At 35.0% G+C, this 25893-nt stretch overlaps 1 protein-coding gene across 1 annotated transcript in view; it reads right to left on the reverse strand.

Annotated features, from left to right (window-relative positions):
* LOC111052966 (O-acyltransferase like protein-like) overlaps window positions 1-25893 on the reverse strand; it is a 33725-nt gene that overhangs the window by 472 nt on the left and 7360 nt on the right. The window contains exons 4-13 of the mRNA XM_039438814.1: window positions 24681-24889; window positions 23621-23703; window positions 22869-23065; window positions 19978-20138; window positions 19343-19511; window positions 17642-17832; window positions 16931-17063; window positions 14250-14439; window positions 3064-3206; window positions 731-839 (exon numbers count right to left, since the gene is read on the reverse strand). Coding sequence (XP_039294748.1) covers window positions 731-839; window positions 3064-3206; window positions 14250-14439; window positions 16931-17063; window positions 17642-17832; window positions 19343-19511; window positions 19978-20138; window positions 22869-23065; window positions 23621-23703; window positions 24681-24889 — 1585 coding nt within the window. The remainder of the gene's footprint in view (window positions 1-730; window positions 840-3063; window positions 3207-14249; window positions 14440-16930; window positions 17064-17641; window positions 17833-19342; window positions 19512-19977; window positions 20139-22868; window positions 23066-23620; window positions 23704-24680; window positions 24890-25893) is intronic.

Here is a 25893-nt window from a genome sequence, read left to right on the forward strand (position 1 = left end):
AGGATTTTGTAAGATCTAAGTAGATATGATCAACTAGCCTTCCGGCAGTCGCGCTGTTGTAAGAATTAGAATGGGGTGTTGTCAGTGAATGAGTCTGCTATGCATTCCAGAACTTTCTCCCCATCACTTCACTGAGTTGCAGTATCAACCTAGCAATGGTTCAGTCTTTAGGTGCCATTCAGTTGCGACAGTGTATAAGTATGATAGGGAAAGACTGTATACGGGGACTGTAAACGAATCAATAACACAGAATTGATGGCATTGCTTGGTGTACCTTATTGGGCTATGAAATGGTAATCATCCAAATGTTTATAGGCGTGGAATAATTCAATGAGATTGGTATAGTAATTATACAACTGATTAATATGTTTTGACAGTGAACAGTGTACATAACACTTGGAAAATTGGATGTTGTAAAAATTACAACACGCGACTGCTCGTGTGATTGAGTAGGGCGTGACTATTGGAAGGCTAGATTGAAATAGTGGATTAAACCCCTGATTGGTGCAATGAAGACAATCATGAATAAGGATGAAATTATATCGTATTGAATTTGCAACTCTTCCGCAATATGAATGTTACTCAATGTTATGCGAATTTTTGTTTGTGAAATGAGTCATTGAAGACCAGACACATCATACAGAGATACATCATATCATATGAGCAATGGTAGTACTCGAATGGTATATTTTTGAACTCTTTCATAAGTTGAATCATTTTAAAATCTCACCACGCCGAGTTAGCACATATTCGAGATTCATGAAGGGCAGTTCGAATAATACTGAAAACAGAAGGCCGCTAGCTGCAGTGAGAACCACCACTCCCAACATCATCACCATCTGCATCAAAAAAGTGGAACAAACACCTGAGATCCTTCAATATTTTGAAGAAAATTAAGCCTATGAACAACAAAGTACTAATCTTATAATACTGGAGGTCTCTAATCTCCCAAAAGTGATTAGGATGGAGGAAATAAAGGCTGTGAGGAGGAATGGGTGATTGAGAAGTAGGAGATCGGTGATTTGAGAGAGAAAAGGATGTAAAGAGAAGAGTGAGAAAAGGGACGAATCAGGTGAAATCTTGGAAGTGAAATTGAATGGGAATGTAGATGTTGAAGGACTAGTGGAAAATAAAATACAAAAAATGAGACGGGTGGTAAAGAGAAGTGGAGAAGTTAGGGAAGGAATAAGAGGGGAAGAGGAGGAGAAGGAGGAGAAAGGAGAGGAGAACGAGAAGGGGAAGAAGGATGAGAAGAAAAAGGAGAGAAATGAAGAAAGGATAAGGAAGTGCGGGAGAAGAATGAGGTGGAGAAGGAGAAGGTAAGGAAGAAGGTGTGGAAAGATGGAAAGAAAGAGAAGAAGGAGAAGGAGGAGGAGAAAGAGAAGAAGAAGGAGAACGTGGAGAACGAGAAGAAGGAGGGAATTGAGGAAAACAAGGAAAAAGAAGTCGGAAAGGACGAGAAGAGAGAGAAGGAGGAAAAAGGACCAGAATGATGAGAAGAAGGGAAAATAGGGTGAGGAGGAGAAGGGGTAAGAGGTGAAAAATGGGTAAGGTTGAGAAGAAGGAGGAGAAGAAGGTGGAGAAAGAGGAGAACAAGAAGGAGGAAAAGAAGGAGGAGGAGAAGAAGAATGAGAAGAAAGAGAACGAGAGGATGGAGGAGAAGGATAAGGAGGGAAAGTTAGGAGAAGCAGGAAAACGAGGAGAACGAAGAATAAGAAGTCGACAGGAAAGGAAGAGAAGAACGTGATAGAGGAGTAAAATAATGAAGAATGTTGAGGAAAAATACAAGCTGAACTGAAAGAAGGAGAATACGAAATTGTATGCATATCTGAATGGTAAAGCATTGAGTCAATGGTAAAGCAAAGTGCGAAACAGAATAGAATAGTGTGGGAGCGAAAGAGAATCAGGTAGGCTAAGCCTGCGGAATCTGAACATATGTTGGTTAGAACAATGTGTTTTGAGAAGTTAGTGCAGCAGTGCATGAGTTTAAGCTTATTACAGCGTCAACAACATATCCAAGCTAATTTAATCCACGAGGTAGGCGACAGCTCTTCGAACGCTTCAAACAACGTCAGTCTGTAGGAAATTTACACAGAAAGTCACAGAAAATGTTCAATAAATGACTTAAAGTATTGGATGTGTTTGTAATTTGAAAGCTGAAACAATAACAAAGGAATTAATTATAAGAGGATAATAATTGAAAACATCATATAACTGATTATAATCTTTTCAAATGCGTGTTTGTCTATAGAATAAGAATGCATAATTTATTACGGTATCTCTTAAAGCACATTATCAGAGTACTTCAATTGAATCAAATCTATATAAATAGAATAGCTAAGTAAGGAAGTTTCCAGAAAATCATCAATTTGTTTCAATATTTTTTCCTTATGTCAGTTTGTAACTGGAACACACTAGATATCTCCAATCTACAATAATAATTATAATCATAGAAAAACAATAGCACATTACGCTATGTTATTACTCACCCAACTACTCTGTGTTTTGGCACCCACTTGAAACTTGAGGCTAACCAAGTTCATTGGAGATTGTAGATTCCTATTTAAAGTTACATTCATTCAACATTGAACTCTTGATTTGGGTGAGATCCAAACTAAAAAAAATGCGTCGAAAACATGGATAATCGAGGAGACTTTCCATACAGTCTACAACCTTCATGATATTCCAATCTTGGTCATTTCGACGTTGTATTGACTATTCGACTGAATTATTGACTATAAATGGAATCAATCAAAATGCACTTTCAGGAGTGAAAAACGGAAGGAATTTATTGAACACTCGAATTCAGAAACTTTAGCTGAAGAGGGTATATTTTATCATAATATTTTGAAATAGAAGCTCAACATTCCATTTCAGATTGGATCTTCAGGACGATTGGAAACTTGTTTCTACTCTCGATGTGTATTTTCTTATAAAAAATAAATAGTTTATGCAGAAGCATAATAGTTCAGAAATAGTGTATGCATAATAGTTTTATGCAGAAGCTCATCATTTCATTCCAGATTGGATCTTCAGGACGATTGGAAACTTGTTTATACTTACATTAGGCATGAAATCAAGGTAGGCTGGTGTTCTCATCATAGCCGATAACACAAATTGAAAACTACCGTGCAACAGATAGATGGCAAATGACAGGTTGCCAAGCGGTTGCAGGAATCTGCAGGTCAGCACATTTTTTAACGTATCTGAAACAGTGATATGTTTTATCGAACCACAGGATTGTATTCTGTGACAAACAGTGAATATCAGACAATAAAATATTGATTACCAACTCAAATATTATGAATATTTCAGTTCAAAATCTCTACTGGGAGAGGTTTATTGAACTTCTATATTTGATCCTATTAAAAACTTGAAGATGGCTTGGAAATGCCAAAAATAGTTATGTTTTATGAAAAAAGTTTTTAGATGAAAAATGTACTAAGAAATTATTCTCTATCAATTTACAATTCAAGTAGCCCTATTGAAATACTTTATTGGGAAATAAATAATAAAGTATATATATTTTTCTCATGTTTTTCAATTCTAATACCTATACAAGATGAAATTCTTCAAAACATAATAATTATAATGGATTGCGCTAACATAATAATGGCTTTGGCTATGTCCACTTTGTGGACTCACAAAAAAACGAGAGAAAAAAAAATGAATTGAACCTGTGATTGTAAAAAGGGTATTAGTCCAATTTTTTGTCAAAATGAGTTATGGTAGCCATTTTGTTCCATTAAGATAGACCTTTCGATTAGTGTAAAAAGGATATTAGTCCATAGAACCAAACGGAAGTTATAGCCATTCATATTCTACGTTGATTTGAAGAAGGGTATCAGTCCAGGACTAGTATCGTTTTAACAGTCAACACGGCTGTTTGCAGTCAGCTGATTACTGTTGTCGTCTACGTCGGCCATCTAAAGATTTGTAGTTTGAAATCTTTATTTATTTCCTAGCCATCTTTCTACACTCACATTTTCTTTTCAGTTTAGTCAGTCCAGTGATCTGTTCAATATTGTTGGTCTCTATGCTTCTTTGGCTTCGTTATAATAATATTTTCATTTTCCAAAATGTTATCTGAGAGTTCTGATAGTGAAAATGACGTTTCTCTACCTAAGCGTAAAAGGGTCGTGAGAAATACTGATTTATATGAACGCAAGATACATTCAAGCAAGCAGTTTCATTGAGGCATTAGGACCTACACACCTACACAACTGCTTCAACTTACTGACAACTGCTTCAAACTTCAGAAAAACAATGTCATCCTCTCACTTCCACGAATTGAAGAGAAAGCGTACACAGGAGTGATTCCTCTCAACTACAAGAAAGTGGAGGATGTAAGGAAACTTTTAAAATACATCCCTGATGAGCACAAAGCATTTTATGACTCGCTCATGCAATGGCCAATCAAGATGAAAGTAACAATGAATAGGGGAAGAGAGGAGGGTATGATTATATTGATAACATTTTTTTCATCTCTGATTAATGATTTTTTCAAATAAATGTATTATTTGAATAACTTTGCATGTCTTTAATCATTTCAATGTTCACAATACTCAAAAATCAAATTGATTGTAAAAAGGGTATAAGTTTTTGACCTTTATTGGGTATTTATTGGAGAAATGAAATTTTTTTTGAAAATTTTACTGAATAGTATTATGTATATTATTGCAACTAATAACTTTTGTATATAAAGTTTAAAAATCCAGATGAAACTCTTGGTAAACAAGATAAGATGGGTAGCGATTGTCTCGCCTGAGACATGTCTTGATGACTGCTCGCTGTGCCACCGCCACCGGCTCCAAGGCAAACGAGGAGGCTCCACCCCAAGCTATGACACCATACATAAGAACTGACTGGATATATGCGTAGTATGCCACCCGCAGTTGATGTAAAGGGAGGACCTCTCTTAGCTGTCTGAAGGCATATATCATTTTGCGCACTCGCTGCTTCAGTGAAATAGCTTGTGGAGCCCAGCTTAATTTGTGGTCAATCAGAATGCCAAGGTACCTGTACTGCTCCACTCGCTGCAATACCCCACAGTCACACGTAGTGGACTGATAGTCATCACATGAGTGGAGCCTGAGGATCTCCTGAACTGGGCTACTGTTTGATTTGAAATAAATAGGCAAATACTTAGTTTTGTCAACATTCAGAGTAAGTTTGTTCTGATCGAGCCACTTCCTGACACCAAAGAGATCCTTGGTAGCCTTACTGAAAGCATCCTCCCAGGTAGTCCCAAATGATACAACTGCAGTGTCGTCTGCAAAGAGAAATATCTTGCTATCTAGGGGAACTTTACTGAGGTTATTGATGTAGACCAGAAAAAGCAAAGGGCCTAGTGTGCTTCCCTGAATCACACCGTAATCTACATTATACATATCACTGGAAATATTATTAATACAGGTGGTCTGTTTCCGTTCATGTAGATAGCTTTGAAACCATTGCAGTGTCACACCTCTGATCCCACAGCATTCCAATTTCTGCAATAGTTTTGGTCGGTACACAGCATCGAATGCCTTGGCAATATCAAGGAAGGTAATAAGTACATTATTACCTTCGCCCACCTTTTGCACTATTTCGCTGGTGATATCGAACAGAGCATTTGATGTATTCTTGTTTAATCTGAAGCCATACTGATTGGAAACTAACAAATTATTTGATTCTAAATAAGACTGTAATTGAATTTTAACAATTTTTTCAAGAATTTTGGAAAATACACTTAACATGGAAATGGGCCGAAAATTATTGATTGAAGATTTAGAGCCGGATTTAAAAATGGGAATGACCTTGGCAATTTTGAATGCATTTGGGAATTTGCCTGTTCGGATACTTTCATTAATAATGTGGGAGAGAGGCTCGATCACAGCATTTATGTGTTCTTTAATAAATTTAGTATGGATGCCATCCTGACCCGGAGCAGAGCCTCCCCGCATATTCTTGACTATTTTAAAAATATCAAGTCGTGTCACAGGTTGCAACTCAAAAGTCACATCGGTAGAATGATCTACATCACTCACCAATAGTGGACCACGCTCCGGAATTGCACCCGCCAAACGAGCTCCAACATTTGAAAAGAAATTATTGAATGAATTACTAATTCGCTTGATGTCCGACTCTGATGGCACCCCATCCCCGTGAAACTGTGCCAAGGGGAATCCCCCAGCCACACCCGGCCTGCATGCCAACTCATTTACCACTGACCAAAACTTTTTAGGATTCCCTCCTGCACTATTAATTTTTTCCTTAAAGTAGTTTGTTTTTGCATTTCTGATTGTTGAATGTAAAATGTTCCTATAAGTGCGGTATTGCTGACGCAATTGAATATTGAAAGGTTGCCTTAATACCCTTTTGCTTAATTTGTCTCGGAATCTAATAGAATTAACAAGGCTCTGAGTTATCCAAGGTTTTATTTTCCTGTTTTTAGCTGTTACTGATTTGATCCGTGTATTGCCTTCTATGGCTGACTGGACAACGCTAATAAAAGTATCAGTTGAATAATCAACATCATCCCTTACATCAGTTACACAGCCCCAATCAGTTGACAACAAGGCAGCGCCAACGGCATTCCAATCAGTAACCCTGTAAGTTGGTGGATCTCTCCCGTGACTATGCCCAAGATCGTTGGGCGCTCCGCCAGAGCTAAGTTGAACTAATATGGGATAGTGATCGGTAATTGATGATTCTATAATAGCAGATTTTATTTGAAGTTTTTTGTCATTTTTCAGGAAGAAATGGTCTAAACAGGAGTTTCCCGCGGGACGTGTTACCCTGTTGATTAAACTTATAAATCCCAACTCATGCATCATATCAAGGTAACAGTCCTGTGGGGAATTCGGAGGAACATTCAGAATGTTAATATTGACATCACCACAGAATAATTGTAAATGATCCTTACCGTTTATGTTAAGAAAATAGCTCTGAAGCGCCAAAACAAACGAATCGAGACAAGAGTTAGGGCTACGATAGGCGGACAACAGGTGGCAAGGCACGCCGTTCAGATTAAAGGTCAGGGCTAGGCAGTTGGCGACTCCCCCCAGGCACAGCTGATCACAGGAGGTAACGGCCAACGAATCATCAATGTAGACCACAACACCGTCATTCTGATTTAATTTATTTGTTGTTCGAAAATAATTATATCCAGGGAGCTGCATCACAACATCATCATCATCATCCAACCAGGTTTCGGTTAAAACAATACAACTCATTCTAAGTTTGTTAAAACTATTTAAAAATACTGTGAATTCATCAAAGTTTCTATTATAGCTACGTATATTCATATGGAGTGTATGGAATTCATATTTCATGCTTCCTATTTCAAAATATCTTTCTAATGCTTGAGTACTATTGAATGTTAAACTGTCAATTAAATTGGATTCTATAATGCATTCATCGTCGGTGAAGAACATGAGAGGCACATCATTCTTCTGTCACCCGGCTTTATGTAGATATTGTATTGTTAAAATGAATTTTAATATTCAACTCCAATTAAAATATAATGTAAAACAGTAATCGTTTCATAATAAAAAATGCAATAGAGAGTAAAGGAAAAAATAAAAAAGCATAAAATCAACGAAAACTAAGATTTTAGTTGCTAAGCAATTAGCTAATTGGACTCTTAATTACTGAAACATTATTCTAATAATCCTACTGAAAATATTATAGAAATTAATACAAAATAAGCATGATTTGCATCACAAATTTGTAAAGATAAAATAGAAAAAAAGTCCAGATCACAAACTGCAATCAGAATAGCCAGAAATAATACTGAATAAAGTCAACGAAATTCAAGACTTTGACTCATCATCCAATTGAAATGCGATATTGGAACCTTTATTACTAAAAAATGATACGAATACTATTTCTAATTGAACTAATAAATAATATAGAATGGGTACAAAGTGAGCATGTTAACCCGGAAATAAAAATTATAAATGAAAAAAAAAAATAAAACAAGGCTCAGATTACAAACTTCAATCTGAATTAGAAAGGGTATAAAGGAAACATTTAAAAATTAGAGTAAACGAGAATTACTCAGTGATTAGACATCCATTTGTATTACAATATTGAGCCTATAATTTTTTATCAAATCAATATATTAACGAAAACCGATAATAATAATTAAAGTAAAGAATATTTCAACTAATATTAAACCCAACTAGCATAAAACAAATAATAAAATTATTATAAGTGTAAAAAAATAAAATAAAATGTAGAATAGAATAAGATCCAGATTGCAAACTGCAAACATAATTAAAAGGATATTAAAATGGAAAGAAAAATGAAACTTTGGCTATATTGATCAGCCATTTTACTATAATATTGGACCCTCAATTAATATTGAATTGCTTGTTCGAGTTCAGTAAACAAATAATAATTATAGTATAATATCAAGCTCAGTATACTTGATTGATCTAATAATTTTTCCATCTGAGTGTAAATAGAGCTGATAAAATACTTGGCGTTATGAGCGTAACGGTACTGCCAATGGAAGATAGTATTTTTGCTTTCAAGATTATCAGTATTCACGATAATCTCTAACGCTATTTTGAATCAGCTGATACTGTAATCAATATCACTGTGGCAATTCATTCATTCCTATGGTACGAAAATATTGTATTCATCATTGATCATTCTTAATACTGTAATAATTATGAAGATTCAATTAGATTGAAGCTTCATTTGTGATGTTATAAATGGAGCTAACTTTACGGAAACCACACAACATATAATACAAGTATCTTTTGATTTAAAAGCTGATTTATTGTTGCATTACTGAACCAGGAAATTATTTTCTTTTGTATTCTCCTAAAATATTACCCATATAAAATAATACTATATTCTCCTTGAGTTCAATACATCAAACCAAAATTGATTTCATAAAAGACCAAACCAATGAGGAATCCCATATTTTCATTCGATTATTATTATCAGTAAACCGTATCATATTACTTAATGAATATTATTATGAAATGGAATATAACATGAATGTGAATGAATAATAAATCAAATGATCATGATTTATAATAAGAGCTGAAATAGTATGAAATTGCAAAAGGTCTTCTTGCCTTATCCTGAACTTGTTTGAAGAGTTGCCGTCGAAGGAGGGGGCTGCGTCCGCTGCTCAGCCGCCGTCAATTTTACGTATATCGTCCAAATCATATATCCTGAATGGTTTCTCAATAGTTGATCTCCTCACCAATATTTTGCTATCATTGGTCCAGACAGACACCAGCTTACGGGTTTTAACGAGATTTCTTGCTGCGTTGAAAATCTCCCTTGTGTGTGGAGCTAGGTGATCGTTCATATAAACAGGATGATCCGGAAAATTGGGATTAATTTCACTTGCTGACAGTCTTCTCTTGTGCTTTCTAGCTGTCAACCAGATGGACTTGATTGATCTCGAAACGAAATTCACCACAATGGACGGTGGAACACGGTTTTTCCCGGGTACAGCTGAACCTTGGCGAAGTCTGTGTGCAATCGATATGTCAAATCCATTATACTCTACACCCAAAACACTTGCCAGTTTTTCCATTATCGCATACACATTTTCCTGCGTTGTAACCGGTATGCCCGTTATTACAATATTGTTCTTGCGCGTTTGTTGTTGCAAATCCGCCACTTCCCTTTTTAATACCGCAATTTGACCTCTTAGATGCTCGTCTTTTTGAGTTAGCTCGAGCACTGCTGCTGAGTTACGATTCGACGTTTCTTTTAGAGTATTCACGTCTTGCTTAACAATTTTAAAATCGTCGAGTGTGGCTTTAATAATGTCCCATCGTTCATTATTTTCTTTTCGAAGAGCAGCTATTGCTTGGAGAACAGTACTGTCCTCACGTGATAACTCACCCTCGCGACCAGCACATGTAGCAGCGCTGCACTTATCACACCTCCAGTTGTTACGTGTTGCGACGGATTTTGAAGAGTCCACATTTATGCACCCGGCGTGGAATAACCCATCACAATCTTTACACTTGAAATTATCTTGCTTTAGAGCTACGTCGTTTAAACACTTTTTGCACTTATTAACCATTTTCGATGCGAAATAAGTTTAATTTATAGGTCAAACACTATGAAATACTATTGAGTTTAAACACGGACAAAATAAGCCGAGTGACAGATAAGGAACAAAATAGCTACTTATCAGGCGCTCTGATAGACGATGCTCACTCATCGAACTCCGAACTAGAACTGATATAATTATATGAAAGCGAAATGGCACTCACTCACTGACTGACTCACTCACTCACTCCCAGAACTAAAAATCTACAAGACCAAAAACGTTAAAATTTTGTTGGTATGTTCAGTTGGCCCTTTGGAGGCGCACTAAGAACGGATTTAGAAAAATTTCCAAAGATACGCCCAAAATCCGTGTTTTTCCAGCGTGTTTTAGCGTTTTCTCAGCTTTATCGAGAAAAAATGAACAGTAGTTTTCCAGAAATCGTGATCAGTGAGTCAGTGAGTCAGTGAGATAAGAATTTATAAGTATAGATTCTAGGAAAAACTTGAAAATGGCTTCGAAATGCCAAAAATAGTTGTTGTGTTTCATATATAAAGTTTTTAGATAAAAAATGTACTAAGAAATTATCTTCTATCATTAACAAATCAAGTAGCCCTATTGAAATACTTTATTGGGAAATAAATAATGAAGTATAATATTTCACTTATGTTTTTCAATTCTAATACCTATAAAAGATGAAATTACAATCGAAATTCTTCAAAACATAATAGTTATAATGGATTACGCTAACATAATAATGGCTATGGCTATGTCCACTTTGTGGACTCGCAAAAAAACGAGAGAAAAACAAAAATGAATTTGAATTTAGAAATAGCCATGCCAACACATATATTATGGTGTAAAAATCTCTAAAAATTTAATTTTGTTTGAATGTTATCCACCCTCATTCCAATCCCAAAAATGTCTGATTAATTAAGAGCATCGCCTCTCCAAGTAAATCAACTAAGACCCCATTACGCCGCCAACAACTGGTACCAGACTTCACTTCAAACCTGCAGCATTGGTTCAACGAGAAGCATTGAAGCTATTTATGAGGAATACTGACATAATGATATGAAAGCTCACTAAGTGACATGTATTCAGAGCTGTCAGCATGAGTTGAACGGGAAGCTGTGATGTTATCCATTGGGAGCCCTGGCAGTTTGAAGTGAACTCCAACATAGGACAAGTAATATTAGCATAGCAGTGAGTGGCAGAAACAGAATGTCTGTGCCAAATGTAAGACAAGTCTGTTGTCAGTTGCAGAAAGGAGGATCTGACATGTCCCCTGCTGGATGAGGGGGTCCTTTGGGGTTGTTGGGGGTACGTGGCCCCCCTAGGGACTCTACAGGACGGGGGGATCTTCAAAAAGAGGGAGAGCCTCTTAGAATGGTGGGGGAGGAGTTCGGAACTACACCAGTTGGCTCCTAACAAGATGCCAGGAGATCTCTGTCTCTGTCTTGCCATGTCTTCAAATAGATTACTACCAGGCTACATGCTACAGCTGGCAGTGTTCCCCTCTTTATCGGCTTCTTCTCTATTGACGTTTCTGTTTTCACCTATTCTTTTCACTTCTATTCGATTACGTATTTTATTCATTCTACTTCCATCTTCCCATACTCAAATTTGCAAATTGAATAGTCAGGTCTTATCCGTTTTTTTCATTCTCAAACATTAATGAACATACTATATTCTTATCATTGCAGAATAATAGATGCATTCGTCTAAGTAGTTGTGAAGATGAAATTCATCTGCCAAAGATGTTGAAAAATTCGAGAAGATGTTGAGTTAAAATTATATTCTGATTACTCTCATGAAACATTGTATTAAAGAGTTAATGCATATAAAGAATAATGTATGTATTGGCAGATATGAATGCATGATGAAGTAGATTTATGAAAATGATAAAAGGATGTATGTGGAGTACCCTACGTCATCGAGTTCATTGTCCTTGTTTTTCATCTCAATCTTCCTCTTCATCAACTTCTTCTAAATAAAATTATAAATGTATAAATCGTATTCTGTCCTATTCCGTTTTCAGTCATGTGGCTTGACTCAACGAGATGCTGTACCCTATACTCAAATTGTAGCACAGAGTGACGTCACTTAACGATGTCTCGAGTTGAGGATCAAGTCATCCTTCACTCCTGTGAGGCAAGCAAGCAGTGCGACACATCTGAGAACTGAGATATGCTGAATCCTTGTCATGTCTTAACCTGGATTATATTCCTAGCAAGTAATTGACATTGACATTATAAAGTATCAAGTCAGCACAATATGTAAGAGAGATGAGAGATACTGTGCCGTTCAAGTAGTACAAAATACTGCATCTCCAATAATAGTAGTTTCACCTCAAACTATCAGCATTGTTCGAATGGGAAGCATCGATATCGTTAATAATGAAATCTGGCAGTTTAAATTAAAGCTGACTATATCAGTCCTATCTTGGCTTTAAGCTCCAGCTTAAACCTGTCATAGCATGTGGGATGCTTCTTGTATATCTAGTGTGATCGGGAGAAGACAAGAGAGGGATTGAATGAGAAGGTGGTGGAGAGGAAAAAGGGGAAAATGAGAAATTGAAAGTGGAGTGAGAGGTGAATAACAAGAGTATGACAAGACAAAGTAGAGTGTGTGGAAGAGAGAAAGCTAGGAGAAGAATAGCAAAAAAGAGAAGAAGCGATGAGACGCAGTAAAAGGAGTAGCAGGAGTGGTAGATGGTGAGGAAGAAGAAGAAGAAGAAGAAGAAGAAGAAGAAGGAGAAGAAGAAGAAGAAGATTTTGATACTTCTAGTTTAATATTCTTCATGTTCATTGTGATTAAAATGATCATGTTTGTGGTTGTGACAATACATAACAAGCTATTATATAGTTTGTGTAAAACAAGTTGAGACTTGGCCCTCCATCCGAAGAAATTACAGGGTTGCCAAATCGTGTAAAATTGCAACTTTCTCAAATTTCCAATTCAACGTCAGAATTGGATGCTTTATATCATCCCCGATATCCTAGTATTGCTAAAAAATTTTCAGGGTTGAAGGAAATTTTACTTTCATGATAAAATTGAAAGCATCGCGAAGATTTGTTTTTCTTTTGAATATCACTTCTCTCAGAACCATGTAGCATCGTAATACGTAATAATTTTATATCAAATCAACCGAGAGACTGTCTTCTTTGTATTGGATTCTGGATCATTTTTATCCGACCCATAGTTATTTTTCAATCAATAATTATGTTCGTCAATGTCGAGACATTTCGAGCAGAAAACATGACATTTTCGACATGCTAGAAACTTTTTTGTTTCGGAAGATAAGTAGGTGGTCAAAGCGAGAAAGTTTCTCAGAAATAATTTAAATTATTTTTCCAATTGTCAAACTTACTTGGAAGAACGTATTTTGACCTTCCAGGAGTTTCAAAGTCAAGGATAGCGGCTGAATGGTGTGCCGCCATATGCTATCATTAGCTGGGATCAACAAATTCAAAATACAGAACGATTGAAAAATTCAGCAACTACAAGCTAGATGATCATAATAATAGTGAAAATGACAACCTCGCCTTGAATAATCCAAGCGGTGTTTCATTACAGCCTTTCTAGAGGCAATCAGCTGCTTGCGTTTGAAATAATTCAGTCGAATAATAATCTTGTAAATTGCCAGCCTTTAGCATACAATTTGGTACACAATGCATACCATGCAGCCACTCCTCTACAGTAACTGATTCCTTTGAGACCAAAATACGAACTTCCGGCCACTTTTTTTGACAATTGAAAAAACATTTTCAATTATTTCTGAGGAATTTTCTCGCTTCCACCACTATATCTGGAAGATCGATAGTGAGCTGAATTCAACATACCCGTTCTGTTCTCACACTTACAGTATTATCGTTTATTTATATTGTTTCTTTGTTCTACTATGATTCTAATGATAACGAGTGTGTGTTAGTAATAATCTATGATATAATGAAGTAAAGAACTGGCGTATACACACGTACGGGATAGAAGATTCACGAACGACGCATCATCATGTTTGAACTACTGGACTGATTAACTTGAAATGTTTCCTATATATTATTCCTAATTCACCGAGGATGGTTATTGGCCTATTTCCAATTCTTTAAGATTCCAGTGGGTCAAGTTTTCAGTTTGTCAAGTTTCTTATTAGACCCTTGCGGAGCACGGGTTTCCTGCTAGCTTAGAATATTTTTATTCAGTATCTATCAATGGACAAATAATTTTCAGTTTTTACCAGCATATCCAGTCTCGCAAGCGAATATCATCCAACCAGTGGCCAGAGACCAGAGAGTGCTATGCAGGCTGGTGTAGATGGCAGATTGTACGCGATTGTACTCTCGTTCGGGCTGATTGAAATAGGTGATTCCAAACAGGATTGTCGTGCAGACAACAGCAGAGAATAGCCAACAACAGGCCACTGTCAACTGCCAAAAAACAGGTACCATTTCAATGAAAAGTGCAAACAAGGAATTGATGACAAATGAAGTAAATCAATCAGCTGAATAACTGGGAAAACAAAACATAGATAAAAATATAAATGAATGGATAAATAGCTTCATAATGATGAGTATGAACAGCATTCCGATAAAACATTGATATCATTTCAATAAGTTAGTAGAATATTTTTGGTTTTTGTGGTGGTTAACATATTCATCTGAAATTTAAAAATTCAATAATGACTCAAATTCTGATACAGATTGAGTATACAAACATTTTGTTAACTTTTTAAACAGTCTCAAACCAATTAGAATTACACTAGGACTTTTGTCAGAGAATCTTAATCTGTGGTGATTAATGAATGGGTCTCCAATTCATTAGAAAGGAATTGTGATGTCCATGGTTATTCTACTCGTGGCAATGGGGACCCATTTATAAATCACCACATATTAAGATTTTCTGACAAAAGTCCTAGTGTAATCCTAATTGGTTTGAGACTGTTTCAAAAGTTACCAAAATGTTTGTACACCCCATTTGTATCAGAATTTGAGTCATTATTGAATTTTTGAGTTCCATATGAATATGTTAACCACCATAAAAACCAAGAATATTCTACCAACTTATTGAAACGATATCTTAGTTTTTTTTATCGGAAAGCTGTTCCGATCTCAATCTGTGGTGATCTCAATCTTAATCTGTGGTGATTAATAAATGGTTCTCCAATTCATTAAAAAGTAATTGTGATGTCCATGATTATTCTACTCGTGGCAATGGGGACCCAATTATTAATCACCACAGATTAAGATTCTCTGACAAAAGTCCTAGTGTAATATTGGTTTGAGACTGTTTAAAAATTACTAAAATGTTTGTATATCCCATCAATGAATTTTAAGTGAGAACTATATGCATACCTAGTGAATAAGACTTATTATAGTGTAGATGAATATTTTAATGATAGCACTTGAGTTCTGTGTTGCTGTTGTGTTATATTTAATGATAGAACTTGAGTTCTGTGTTGCTGTTGTGTTATATTTAATGATAGCACTTGAGTTCTGTGTTACTGTTGTGTTATATTTAATTATAGCACTTGGGCTCTGTGTTACTGTTGTGTTATATTTAATTATAGCACTTGAGTTCTGTGTTACTGTTGTGTTATATTTAATTATAGCACTTGAGTTCTGTGTTACTGTTGTGTTATATTTAATTATAGCACTTGAGTTCTGTGTTACTGTTGTGTTATATTTAATTATAGCACTTGGGCTCTGTGTTACTGTTGTGTTATATTTAATGATAGCACTTGGGCTCTGTGTTGCTGTTGTGTTATATTTAATGATAGCACTTGGGCTCTGTGTTGCTGTTGTGTTATATTTAATGATAGCACTTGAGTTCTGTGTTACTGTTGTGTTATATTTAATTATAGCACTTGAGTTCTGTGTTACTGTTGTGTTATATTTAATTATAGCACTTGAGTTCTGTGTTACTGTTGTGTTATATTTAATTATAGCACTTGAGTTCTGTGTTACTGTTGTGTTATATTTAATTATAGCACTTGGGCTCTGTGTTACTGTTGTGTTATATTTAATGATAGCACTTGGGCTCTGTGTTGCTGTTGTGTTATATTTAATGATAGCACTTGAGTTCTGTGTTACTGTTGTGTTATATTTAATTATAGCACTTGAGTTCTGTGTTACTGTTGTGTTATATTTAATGATAGCACTTGAGCTCTGTGTTGCTGTTGTGTTATAAATGTGTTCTTATTACCATAGTTATTTGCTATTATTTGTATGTTAATCGTTTTTTGGCTCAATAAAATGAATAATTTTAATTCTTCTCCTCTACTCTGTCATTACATATAGACATTCAGATGTTTACATTCAGGGAGACATCGTTAAAGCATTTGCCTTTAAAGGTGCGTACAGATTTACGCGCTACGAACACGTGCCGAACATGAACGGAACGTTAGAGGTTCGCAATATGTTCACAAGATTATCGCGCGCTTGTCTTATTGTTGACTTCAGTAGCTAAACAGCTAAACCACAGTTTAAATAAGTAATTTACTTCCTAGTATATCTACTTCCTTTAAGGCTAAGCATTCAGTAGCTCTAAAGATGCCTATCGGTACGCGCATGAGCAGCTATTGGCATTAAGTTCGCGCTCTGTTCGCGTTCTGTTCTTGAGCGACCTGCGATCATCTTGTGAACTGCTCGCTTCACGTTCGTTTGCGGAGCAGTGCGTGTGTCTGTTCGCTGCTTTATACGTTTTTGCCAATGTTTTATAAAGATCAGAAGATTTTTTCTGTTGAGTTACCAGAAGATTTCCAGGTTTCATCAGCCAGTCTAAATGATATAATATTATAGAATTTTTAGTAAAATAGTGGGATAATTTATCGATATATTATGATAAATCACGGAAACTGTATATCCATGAAGGAGAATAACCTTAAAAAAGTATTGTGTAATTTTTTTATAGTGAACTCACTTTTGATAGTTTGATTTTTGTATTTTTGGCTTGGTATAGTAAATATCCAAGTCCAATACCAATCACCCATGAACCAAACCTTGTATGTGTGGTTATGTACTCCGTAGAGTATGACTCCATGGTCTGCAAATCTCTGAAAAAAAATATTGGAATCAGAAAGTATTAGCAAAGCTCATTATAAGATATAGACTATCACTGTGAAAAAAATGCATTAGTCTCAAGGATACTACCAACTAAAGCATTAAAACCGAATACAATAGTGTACTTGAATAGAATTTCTCAACATTTTTTCGTCATAGGAGATCAGTGAAATGTCCAGATCTCTGTCAAGCAAACTATCATCACTATAGGATTCATTAAAATATTTCTTCTGAATAAACATTTCCAAAAAAATTGAAATCAATTTATTTGCTATTTGAACAAAAGAAGTATATAATTTTAAATTGAAAATAAAAAAAACCCTTATTGAATCAACCAATCAATTAGATTAGCATATGACCTGGATTTCAAATCAATCACAAGTATAACAGCAGCAATAAAACATACATAATAATAGAAGAATCGATAATTAAATATACTATCATTAAGTTTATTAAAATATTTTTCATTTTCCCAGCAAGGAAAACCTGTCCGCTGGTATTTATTCCACAGGTATTGGAGGAACAATTTGATTTTGCAATTAACATTTTGAGATCTTGCAAATGCACTGACCTGGCAATGATAGATCCTGCAGGTATTTGATGAGAGTACGAGATGAGAAACGAAATTATTATAGAAATAAGCACAAGTGATGGTAGTCCCACTCTCCTGAATATCCTGGATTTGTAAACCGGGAAAAGAATGAGAGGTGATAGCAGGTAAAGCTGCATGTCAACTGCCAGGTACCAAGTTTGTGGATTGCACTGGAACAATAAAAAGAAGATCATTCATTTATTCATTCCTTAATTCATAATATTATTTGAGTTATCTATTCACTTGTTTATTCATCAGTCCATTTCATCCATTGCAATCTATTGAATTGAAATTTCTGGTTTCCAATGTTTTATAATTTTAATACTTTTTGAGATCTATTTATTGTCAAGAATATGGAAATTTTGTTTTATGTAAATAAAATAATTATGTTGCACTTCTCAGATGACAACTAGATGATCACCTCAATTAGTCAAATGGCGATGAAATTTATCATAATTCAGCAGAACTATCTGTCGATTAACTCAACAATTCTATTACAATTCTTCAATTTTGATAAATAACATCCATATTATAAACTAGCTGTCAGGCTCGCTTCGCTCGCCATATCCGTCTAGCAAGGGGGCTCCGCCCCCTGGACCCCCGACTGGATCGTCCAAAAATGAGATCAGCGGGCTCGCTTCGCTCGCCTGCATGTAGACCTCAGCGGAACCTCGGTACCGAAGTCTGGACCCCCGACTGGATTGTCAAAAAATGAGATCAGCGGGCTCGCTTCGCTCGCCTGCATGTAGACCTCAGCGGAACCTCTGTACCGAATTTGAACGTATTATGTCAATTTGATCTCGAAAAACACCTGTTACTATATCGGCGTATCTTTGGCGAACAAAATTCTTCCACCTTAGCTGAACCTGTGTACGGTACTGAATTTAATATATTTCCACCAATTATTGAAAAAGGTGAGGAAACGCAGAAAAGCTGAGAAAACGCTAGTTTTGGCTAATTAGATAAATTGGTATTTAGGAGGTCCTGGATAAATGCATTTCAATCTTCAACTTGGTGCCAACCTAACAAAGTCAACTCAACTTAATGCCAACCTGACAAAATTCTTAATTTAGTTACCAGAAAAACTGTTTCGAAGAGGTACTCTCTCTAGATTATAGTTCTATATTAACATATGATATGGGCATTTCAATTATAATTTCAAGATATTGGAATAAGAAGAATATACATGCTGAAAGAACTTTAAACCCTTAAAAACCACCCTTACAGTTAAAATATCTCCAAAAGATTTCTTAGTGCGCCTCTAAAGGGCCAACTGAACATACCTACCAAATTTGAACGTTTTTGGTCCGGTAGATTTTTAGTTCTGCGAGTGAGTGAGTCAGTGCTATTTCGCTTTTATATATATAGATATATATTTCGCACTTCATAGGCTCACATGGTGCATTCAGAGATGAATCAGGTGTTGGTTTAAGCTCTTTCTATGATTTTGATTAGATTTTAAGCTCTCAATTTGATACTTATTAATAAATATTAAGGAAACGACCTCTTTGTAATCGTACTTTAGCATCGAACGTGGTAATGGTGCATATGCCTCCTAGATCTTGATGTTTAATATTTAGTCTATGCCTCGAGTAATCAATCCTTCTATTTCATTGATGTTGTTGAAATTATATGACTCCTTACGAATACTGAATGTGTATGATAAGTAGATAGATATACCTGTCTATCAGTGTGCACATAGTTATTGATAAAAAGCATGTTGGTCCACCAGTGATCTCTGCAGTTTTGTTCGTGGCGTTTGATGAGGTGGTTCCACTGGGGGCCACTCGCGTATCTTGGGTAGAAAGTTAGGCCCAAAAATACTACCACAGCGTACATCGGAAGAATTCTGAATAACAATAGATAAAACAATATCATTGTGAAAAGTCAATAATATAGATTAGATTATACTATAAAAAATCTGGATGTTGAAGTTTTCGTAATTTCGTAATGTCATAAATAATTCATCAGACGTACTACACTGGGAATCCCATAGATCAAAAATGAACTTAGAAAGAATGCTACTTCTACTGTATAACAACAAAATATTTATTGAAGTTGGGAGATATCTACAGAGCAAGTGGTAAAACACAATATATAGTATTCTCAACTGGACACCATAATATGGAGAGAGGAAATATCAAATATCGATTCAAAGCTACACAGCAGCTTTCAAGGAAGCTCATTCTTTGGCTGTGAAAAATAAAAACGATTAGTCTATGTAAATATAGATCTTGGAAAGGATTACTTAATCAACGATAGATGTTGAATTGGTTCATTCTTGGTTCTTTCTTATAGAACATGGGGAGGCTCACCTCACAATTCTATGTAGATAAAACAGCCACAGATTGAACTTTTTGCCAGACTCCATCATATCCAAGAAAATGTAACACAGTAGTAAACCACTCATCACCAGAAATAAGTCGACGGCGCATTTTCCGTTCAGGAAAATCGCTCCTGAAAGGCTTTCCATCATCTGCAAATACGAGAGTGAGAAGAAAAATGAGAGATAACAATATTATTTATTAGAATTGATCTTTGTAACTTTAACAGGTGGATTAAAATTTTAGCTACGGTAAAAAATTTTTTGTATGCCTGTCAGTTTTTCATTTTTACATACAAAAATTTATTTTCTCTTATGCAGAGTATGGTGACCACAATGGGTATAAAGTATTCAATTAGTGAGACGGAAAATAATGGAAGTATCTTGAGGAACTACGAAATACATGTAAACAGTAAAGGCTAGTGCTTTCAAACATCAGCTCAGTCTTTTTCACGTGAGCTGATGTTTGCATGTTTGTCCTGGAGGACCAGGAACTTGTTTAGAGTTACTTTTCCCTAGACAGCTTGCCTTATCACGACTCACGAGCTCTGTCTCCACTAGGGATGTCAATCCTGGGACTGATTTTCAATCCCGGTATCACGGGATTATCCAATATCTATCCCGGGATCCCGGGAATGGCAAACATCAGTTTTATGCATTTTTAACCAATTATTCCTCCCCAATTATTAGTTCAGTAACAGTGTGTGGAGATGAAAAAGGCCTCATTATAGAGGGAGACGATATTATTGAAATAGGAAAATAATATTAAAATTAAACATTCTATTCCTATAAATGTTTTCAAGATTAAAGTTTTTTAAAAGCTGAACCATTACTAAATGAAATTTCGTAGAGCCAACTATATTTAATTCAACTATATATTCTACTCATGATAGAGAAAGAGAAGAGATGAGGTTTCCTCATCTAAAGAATAAGAAGAGATAATCCATTAATTAGACAGAGAGTAATTAGATGGTGCGTGTTTATTTGTGATTTCTGAAGTCTTTTCAAAGTTCTGAGTGCATTTCAAGGAAATTATATCAGCAATATTGCAAATATTGCGCCGTCTAGACTGGTAATTATTGTCGTGCTGTGTAAACAGAAACAAACATAGAGACTTAACAACCGATCAACAATCATTCTGAGAATGATGTAAACCGATAATGCGAAATCTATCTAGCCAGAACAGAGTAAAGTATATTATGTACTGTAAATGCAACTGTAGACTGTGCGAGTAGAATAAATTAGTCAACCACTTGCAACAATAAATTAGTTCCGTAAATAAATTCTATATTAAATTGTTTTTGAAAAAATAAGATTCACAATTTCAGGTTTTCTAATTCCGAAAATCCCGGGATTGACGCTAAAAAATCCCGGGATTGTTAGGTATCAAAAATGAACCGGGATCCCGGGATTGACATCCCTAGTCACCACCCTTGATTGTTCCGTTTCAGTTGACTCACTCCGTACCCTTCATGGAAATGAGTGTTATACAGCGGCACCAACGTGGAGGCGCAAATCTTTAGGTTTCTATAGTTGGTAACGATGTTCTTCAATCATTTATCTCCGATGCTGTCGAACCAGAGCGTCCGTTTATATTGTATACTAATATATATTTGAATGGCAAACATCAGTTTTATGCATTTTTAACCAATTATTCCTCCCCAATTATTAGTTCAGTAACAGTGTGTGGAGATGAAAAAGGCCTCATTATAGAGGGAGACGATATTATTGAAATAGGAAAATAATATTAAAATTAAACATTCTATTCCTATAAATGTTTTCAAGATTAAAGTTTTTTAAAAGCTGAACCATTACTAAATGAAATTTCGTAGAGCCAACTATATTTAATTCAACTATATATTCTACTCATGATAGAGAAAGAGAAGAGATGAGGTTTCCTCATCTAAAGAATAAGAAGAGATAATCCATTAATTAGACAGAGAGTAATTAGATGGTGCGTGTTTATTTGTGATTTCTGAAGTCTTTTCAAAGTTCTGAGTGCATTTCAAGGAAATTATATCAGCAATATTGCAAATATTGCGCCGTCTAGACTGGTAATTATTGTCGTGCTGTGTAAACATAAACAAACATAGAGACTTAACAACCGATCAACAATCATTCTGAGAATGATGTAAACCGATAATGCGAAATCTATCTAGCCAGAACAGAGTAAAGTATATTATGTACTGTAAATGCAACTGTAGACTGTGCGAGTAGAATAAATTAGTCAACCACTTGCAACAATAAATTAGTTCCGTAGATAAATTCTATATTAAATTGTTTTTGAAAAAATACGATTCACAATTTCAGGTTTTCTAATCCCGAAAATCCCGGGATTGACGCTAAAAAATCCCGGGATTGTTAGGTATCAAAAATGAACCGGGATCCCGGGATTGACATCCCTAGTCACCACCCTTGATTGTTCCGTTTCAGTTGACTCACTCCGTACCCTTCATGGAAGTGTGTGTTATCCAGCCGCACCAACGTGGAGGCGCAAATCTTCAGGTTTCTATTCTATAGTTGGTAACGATGTTCTTTAATCATTTATCTCCGATGATGTCGAACCAGAGCGTCCGGTCAACAATAATATTGTATACTAATATATATTTGAATCACATAAATTATGATTTATTTCGACACTTAATAATACTACGAGGAATTTTCATGTGTTTACAATTATTGAGTTTGATGACATGTTATAAAATGATTTGTGGTATTTCTCCATAATTGAAAGAATAAGAGGTTGATGTTGATGATGATTAAAGTGGTATTGACAGCATCAACGTCTTATTCTTTCAATGATTTGTGATAATATGTTATTATAAACATGAGATTAGTTTTAAAATAATAAAATTTTAATTCGAATATAATACGTCAACTTACATTATAGATATGTATCCAGTTGAGTGTTGGCTGGAATGCCACGCATGCGTAGTTGTGAGAATAGACAATCCAGAGCACGCAGAGGAAGCGCAGACCCCTCAGAGAGGCGAGTGGTTTGTTGGGGTCTTTCTTGCTCACTATGTGACACAGGGTACGTCTCGTCGAAAAACACTCCAGAAGCTTCCAGAATCTTCCACCTGCACAGGAAACACTTATTCTAATTCGGATTATCCTGTCCTGCTGGATGATATCGGAATAATAATATTATTTTGTCTATATAAATACAAAGGTGAAGGATAAATTTGAATTTGACAACAACGACAAGAACACAGCTATACCAATGACGGGAAAATCCATAATGGATCCAGGTCGAAAAAAATAATGATTTGAAAAAAAAGAGTAGAAAATGATAATTGGTAATGCATATTAATTTTTTATTAATAGTCATTACATTATATCAACTTTGGGAATAATCCCATTTGACAGATAACTTGTCAGTACTAATACTAATCCTAATACTATAATACATACAATCAAAATAATAAAATATTAATTCAGGTATCAAGTGTCAAGTATCATTAAGGATGCAGTACCATAATATGACAAATAAGAGAGAAAAGAAAGAAGGGAAGAATACATGAGTTTGAAAATATTGACCATTGGTAACTAGTAATAGAAATAATGTGCTTAACGTGGATTTCTTGTTTGCATCTATTTTTATCTTTTTTTAAGTCTGATACTTTTGATCTTACCTTTCTGTTTCAATCGCCTAGATCCAGCAATATCAAAGACGCTTGTCATTATGACAAGCAGGAATACTCCACCACACACAAACCTGTTGGACAAATTATGTCACTTATTACTCCAAATGAATTGAATATTGTACAAGATACAAAAAAAAAAATGATCAAACAAAATATTTTGGTAAATAGAAACACGTGAAGAATTTTTTTAATGATTGAGAAGGATTATTAGTGATGTTTTATCAAGATGATTGAGATTGGATGAATTATATTGGAATAAATATAATGGAGAAGCTGTAAGAACATAATAACTAATAACATAGAGAAACAATAGCTTAAGTAGATATCCCATGGTATAGGGCGTTTATGTCGCAACTTTTACTGTTATCTCAAGCCGATATTCACGTATTTCTTTCCCAAAAAGGTGTGTGACGCTGTTAGTCTCTCATATTGTGCCATTCATACACTCTCACACGGCCAAAACAGTAAAAATCTACAATAATCGATAGTAATCGACTTGAGATAACAATAAAAGTTGCGACATAAATGCCTATACCATGGGATATCTACTTACGCTATTTTTTCTCTATGATAATAACCTCAGTAAAAATATCGATATCAACTTGAAATTACTCGTATCTTATTAGATATAGAGAAATACTGAGGAATCTTATAAGATAGGAAAATACTAAGAAATTTTCAAAGCCACAGAAACCGCAAATCTGTGGTTTTGACAATTTCTTAGTAGTTTTATTCAATATGAATAATTACCACAATATCAACTTCTCAACTACACTAATAAATTACTACGAAATAAATTAACTAATATTACACTTATAAATTAATACGAGTTGACTCTCGTATCTTAATTTGATTGAATGTATCATTGAGCGATCCCAATCATTCATTCTACATCAATCAACCTACAATCTGATAGGTAAGGTACCTGCTTCCAGTTGCTAGGAAATTAAACATTCAATATCAAAAAGTGACATCCAATATCAACATTCAAATAATGCTCAAAAAGAGAAATGATTATGAAAATGTAATACAAGTATCAAAACTTTACCCCATAACCCAGTCGAAGAAATAGAAAGGAGCAGGATCCTTTGTTGAACAGCTGTACTGGTTTATTATGGGAGTCAGATTTAGATGTGAGAAAACCTCGTTATAGTGGTCTAGAAGTTCAGATCGGTTACAAGATGCAGGGACACACATTGCCAATCCTAGGTGAGGTTTCAGTAGGGGTAAACCTCCCACTATGGTTTCGACGTCATCCTGAAAATAATCATTAAAATAATACAAAAATTATTCTCATCCTGCGAATTACACCAAAGAATTGGAAGCCGCGATTAAGTTATACTTCAAAGGAGTGATTCAGGTCATAAGGCATAGTTGAGTTATAATATTTCGTGAAGGTAGTTAAATTTAGAAAGTCATCACAAAGTCGTATTAGAGAATGCGATGAAATTATCTCAATATTATCGGAATTTTATCTGAATATTATCTGAAAATTATCTGAATAAATTTCAAATTCAAATTTCAAATTTCAAATTCAAATTTATTCACACTCATAAATACATATACAGAAACCAAATAGAGTCTAGCTTGACAAATACAACAATAATCCATCTAAAATTTAATAATAGATTGTAAGTAATAGTATATAATATAATAATATATAATATAATATTAATGTGAACAATAACTGCTCACAAAGTGCTTCATGAAGCACTTGTCCGTGAGCAGGAGTTGAGGTTTAATCGGATATAGGAGGAGAAAAAAGCCTACACACACACAAACACACACACATTCAATCACCATCATCAAGTAATTTTATTGATTGATTGTAGCATTTCCTCTCTTTAAATATACTTATATTATGAAATGTAGTTAAAACTGCGAAAAAATGGGAGGAAGAATCACCAGTATAATTTTTTTCAACATAATTCATGACAAGAGAGGGGAAAAAAATGAAAAATAAAAGATAAGACATAACAGCGATAAATAAAACAATGTTTGCAGATCAAAGCTCAAAGCAAAGGTTAAACTTTAAAGGATACAGAAGTAACTACAGTAAAAAGACCATACTACACTGAAATTCATATTCAATAATGGATTAGATATTAGCACCATGTGTTTCTCAGCTTACTACTTTGAATAAGTCTTCTACTTCTAATGGTGAATGAAGCCATAGCCAACTCTTCGTTTGTTTTAGGAATTTCTTGAGATTCTGTAGCTTTCTAATCTCATCTGGGAGAATATTGAAGAATTTAGGTCCA

Source organism: Nilaparvata lugens, chromosome 12 (assembly GCF_014356525.2).
Source record: "Nilaparvata lugens isolate BPH chromosome 12, ASM1435652v1, whole genome shotgun sequence".
Classification (NCBI taxonomy): Eukaryota; Metazoa; Arthropoda; class Insecta; order Hemiptera; family Delphacidae; genus Nilaparvata; species Nilaparvata lugens.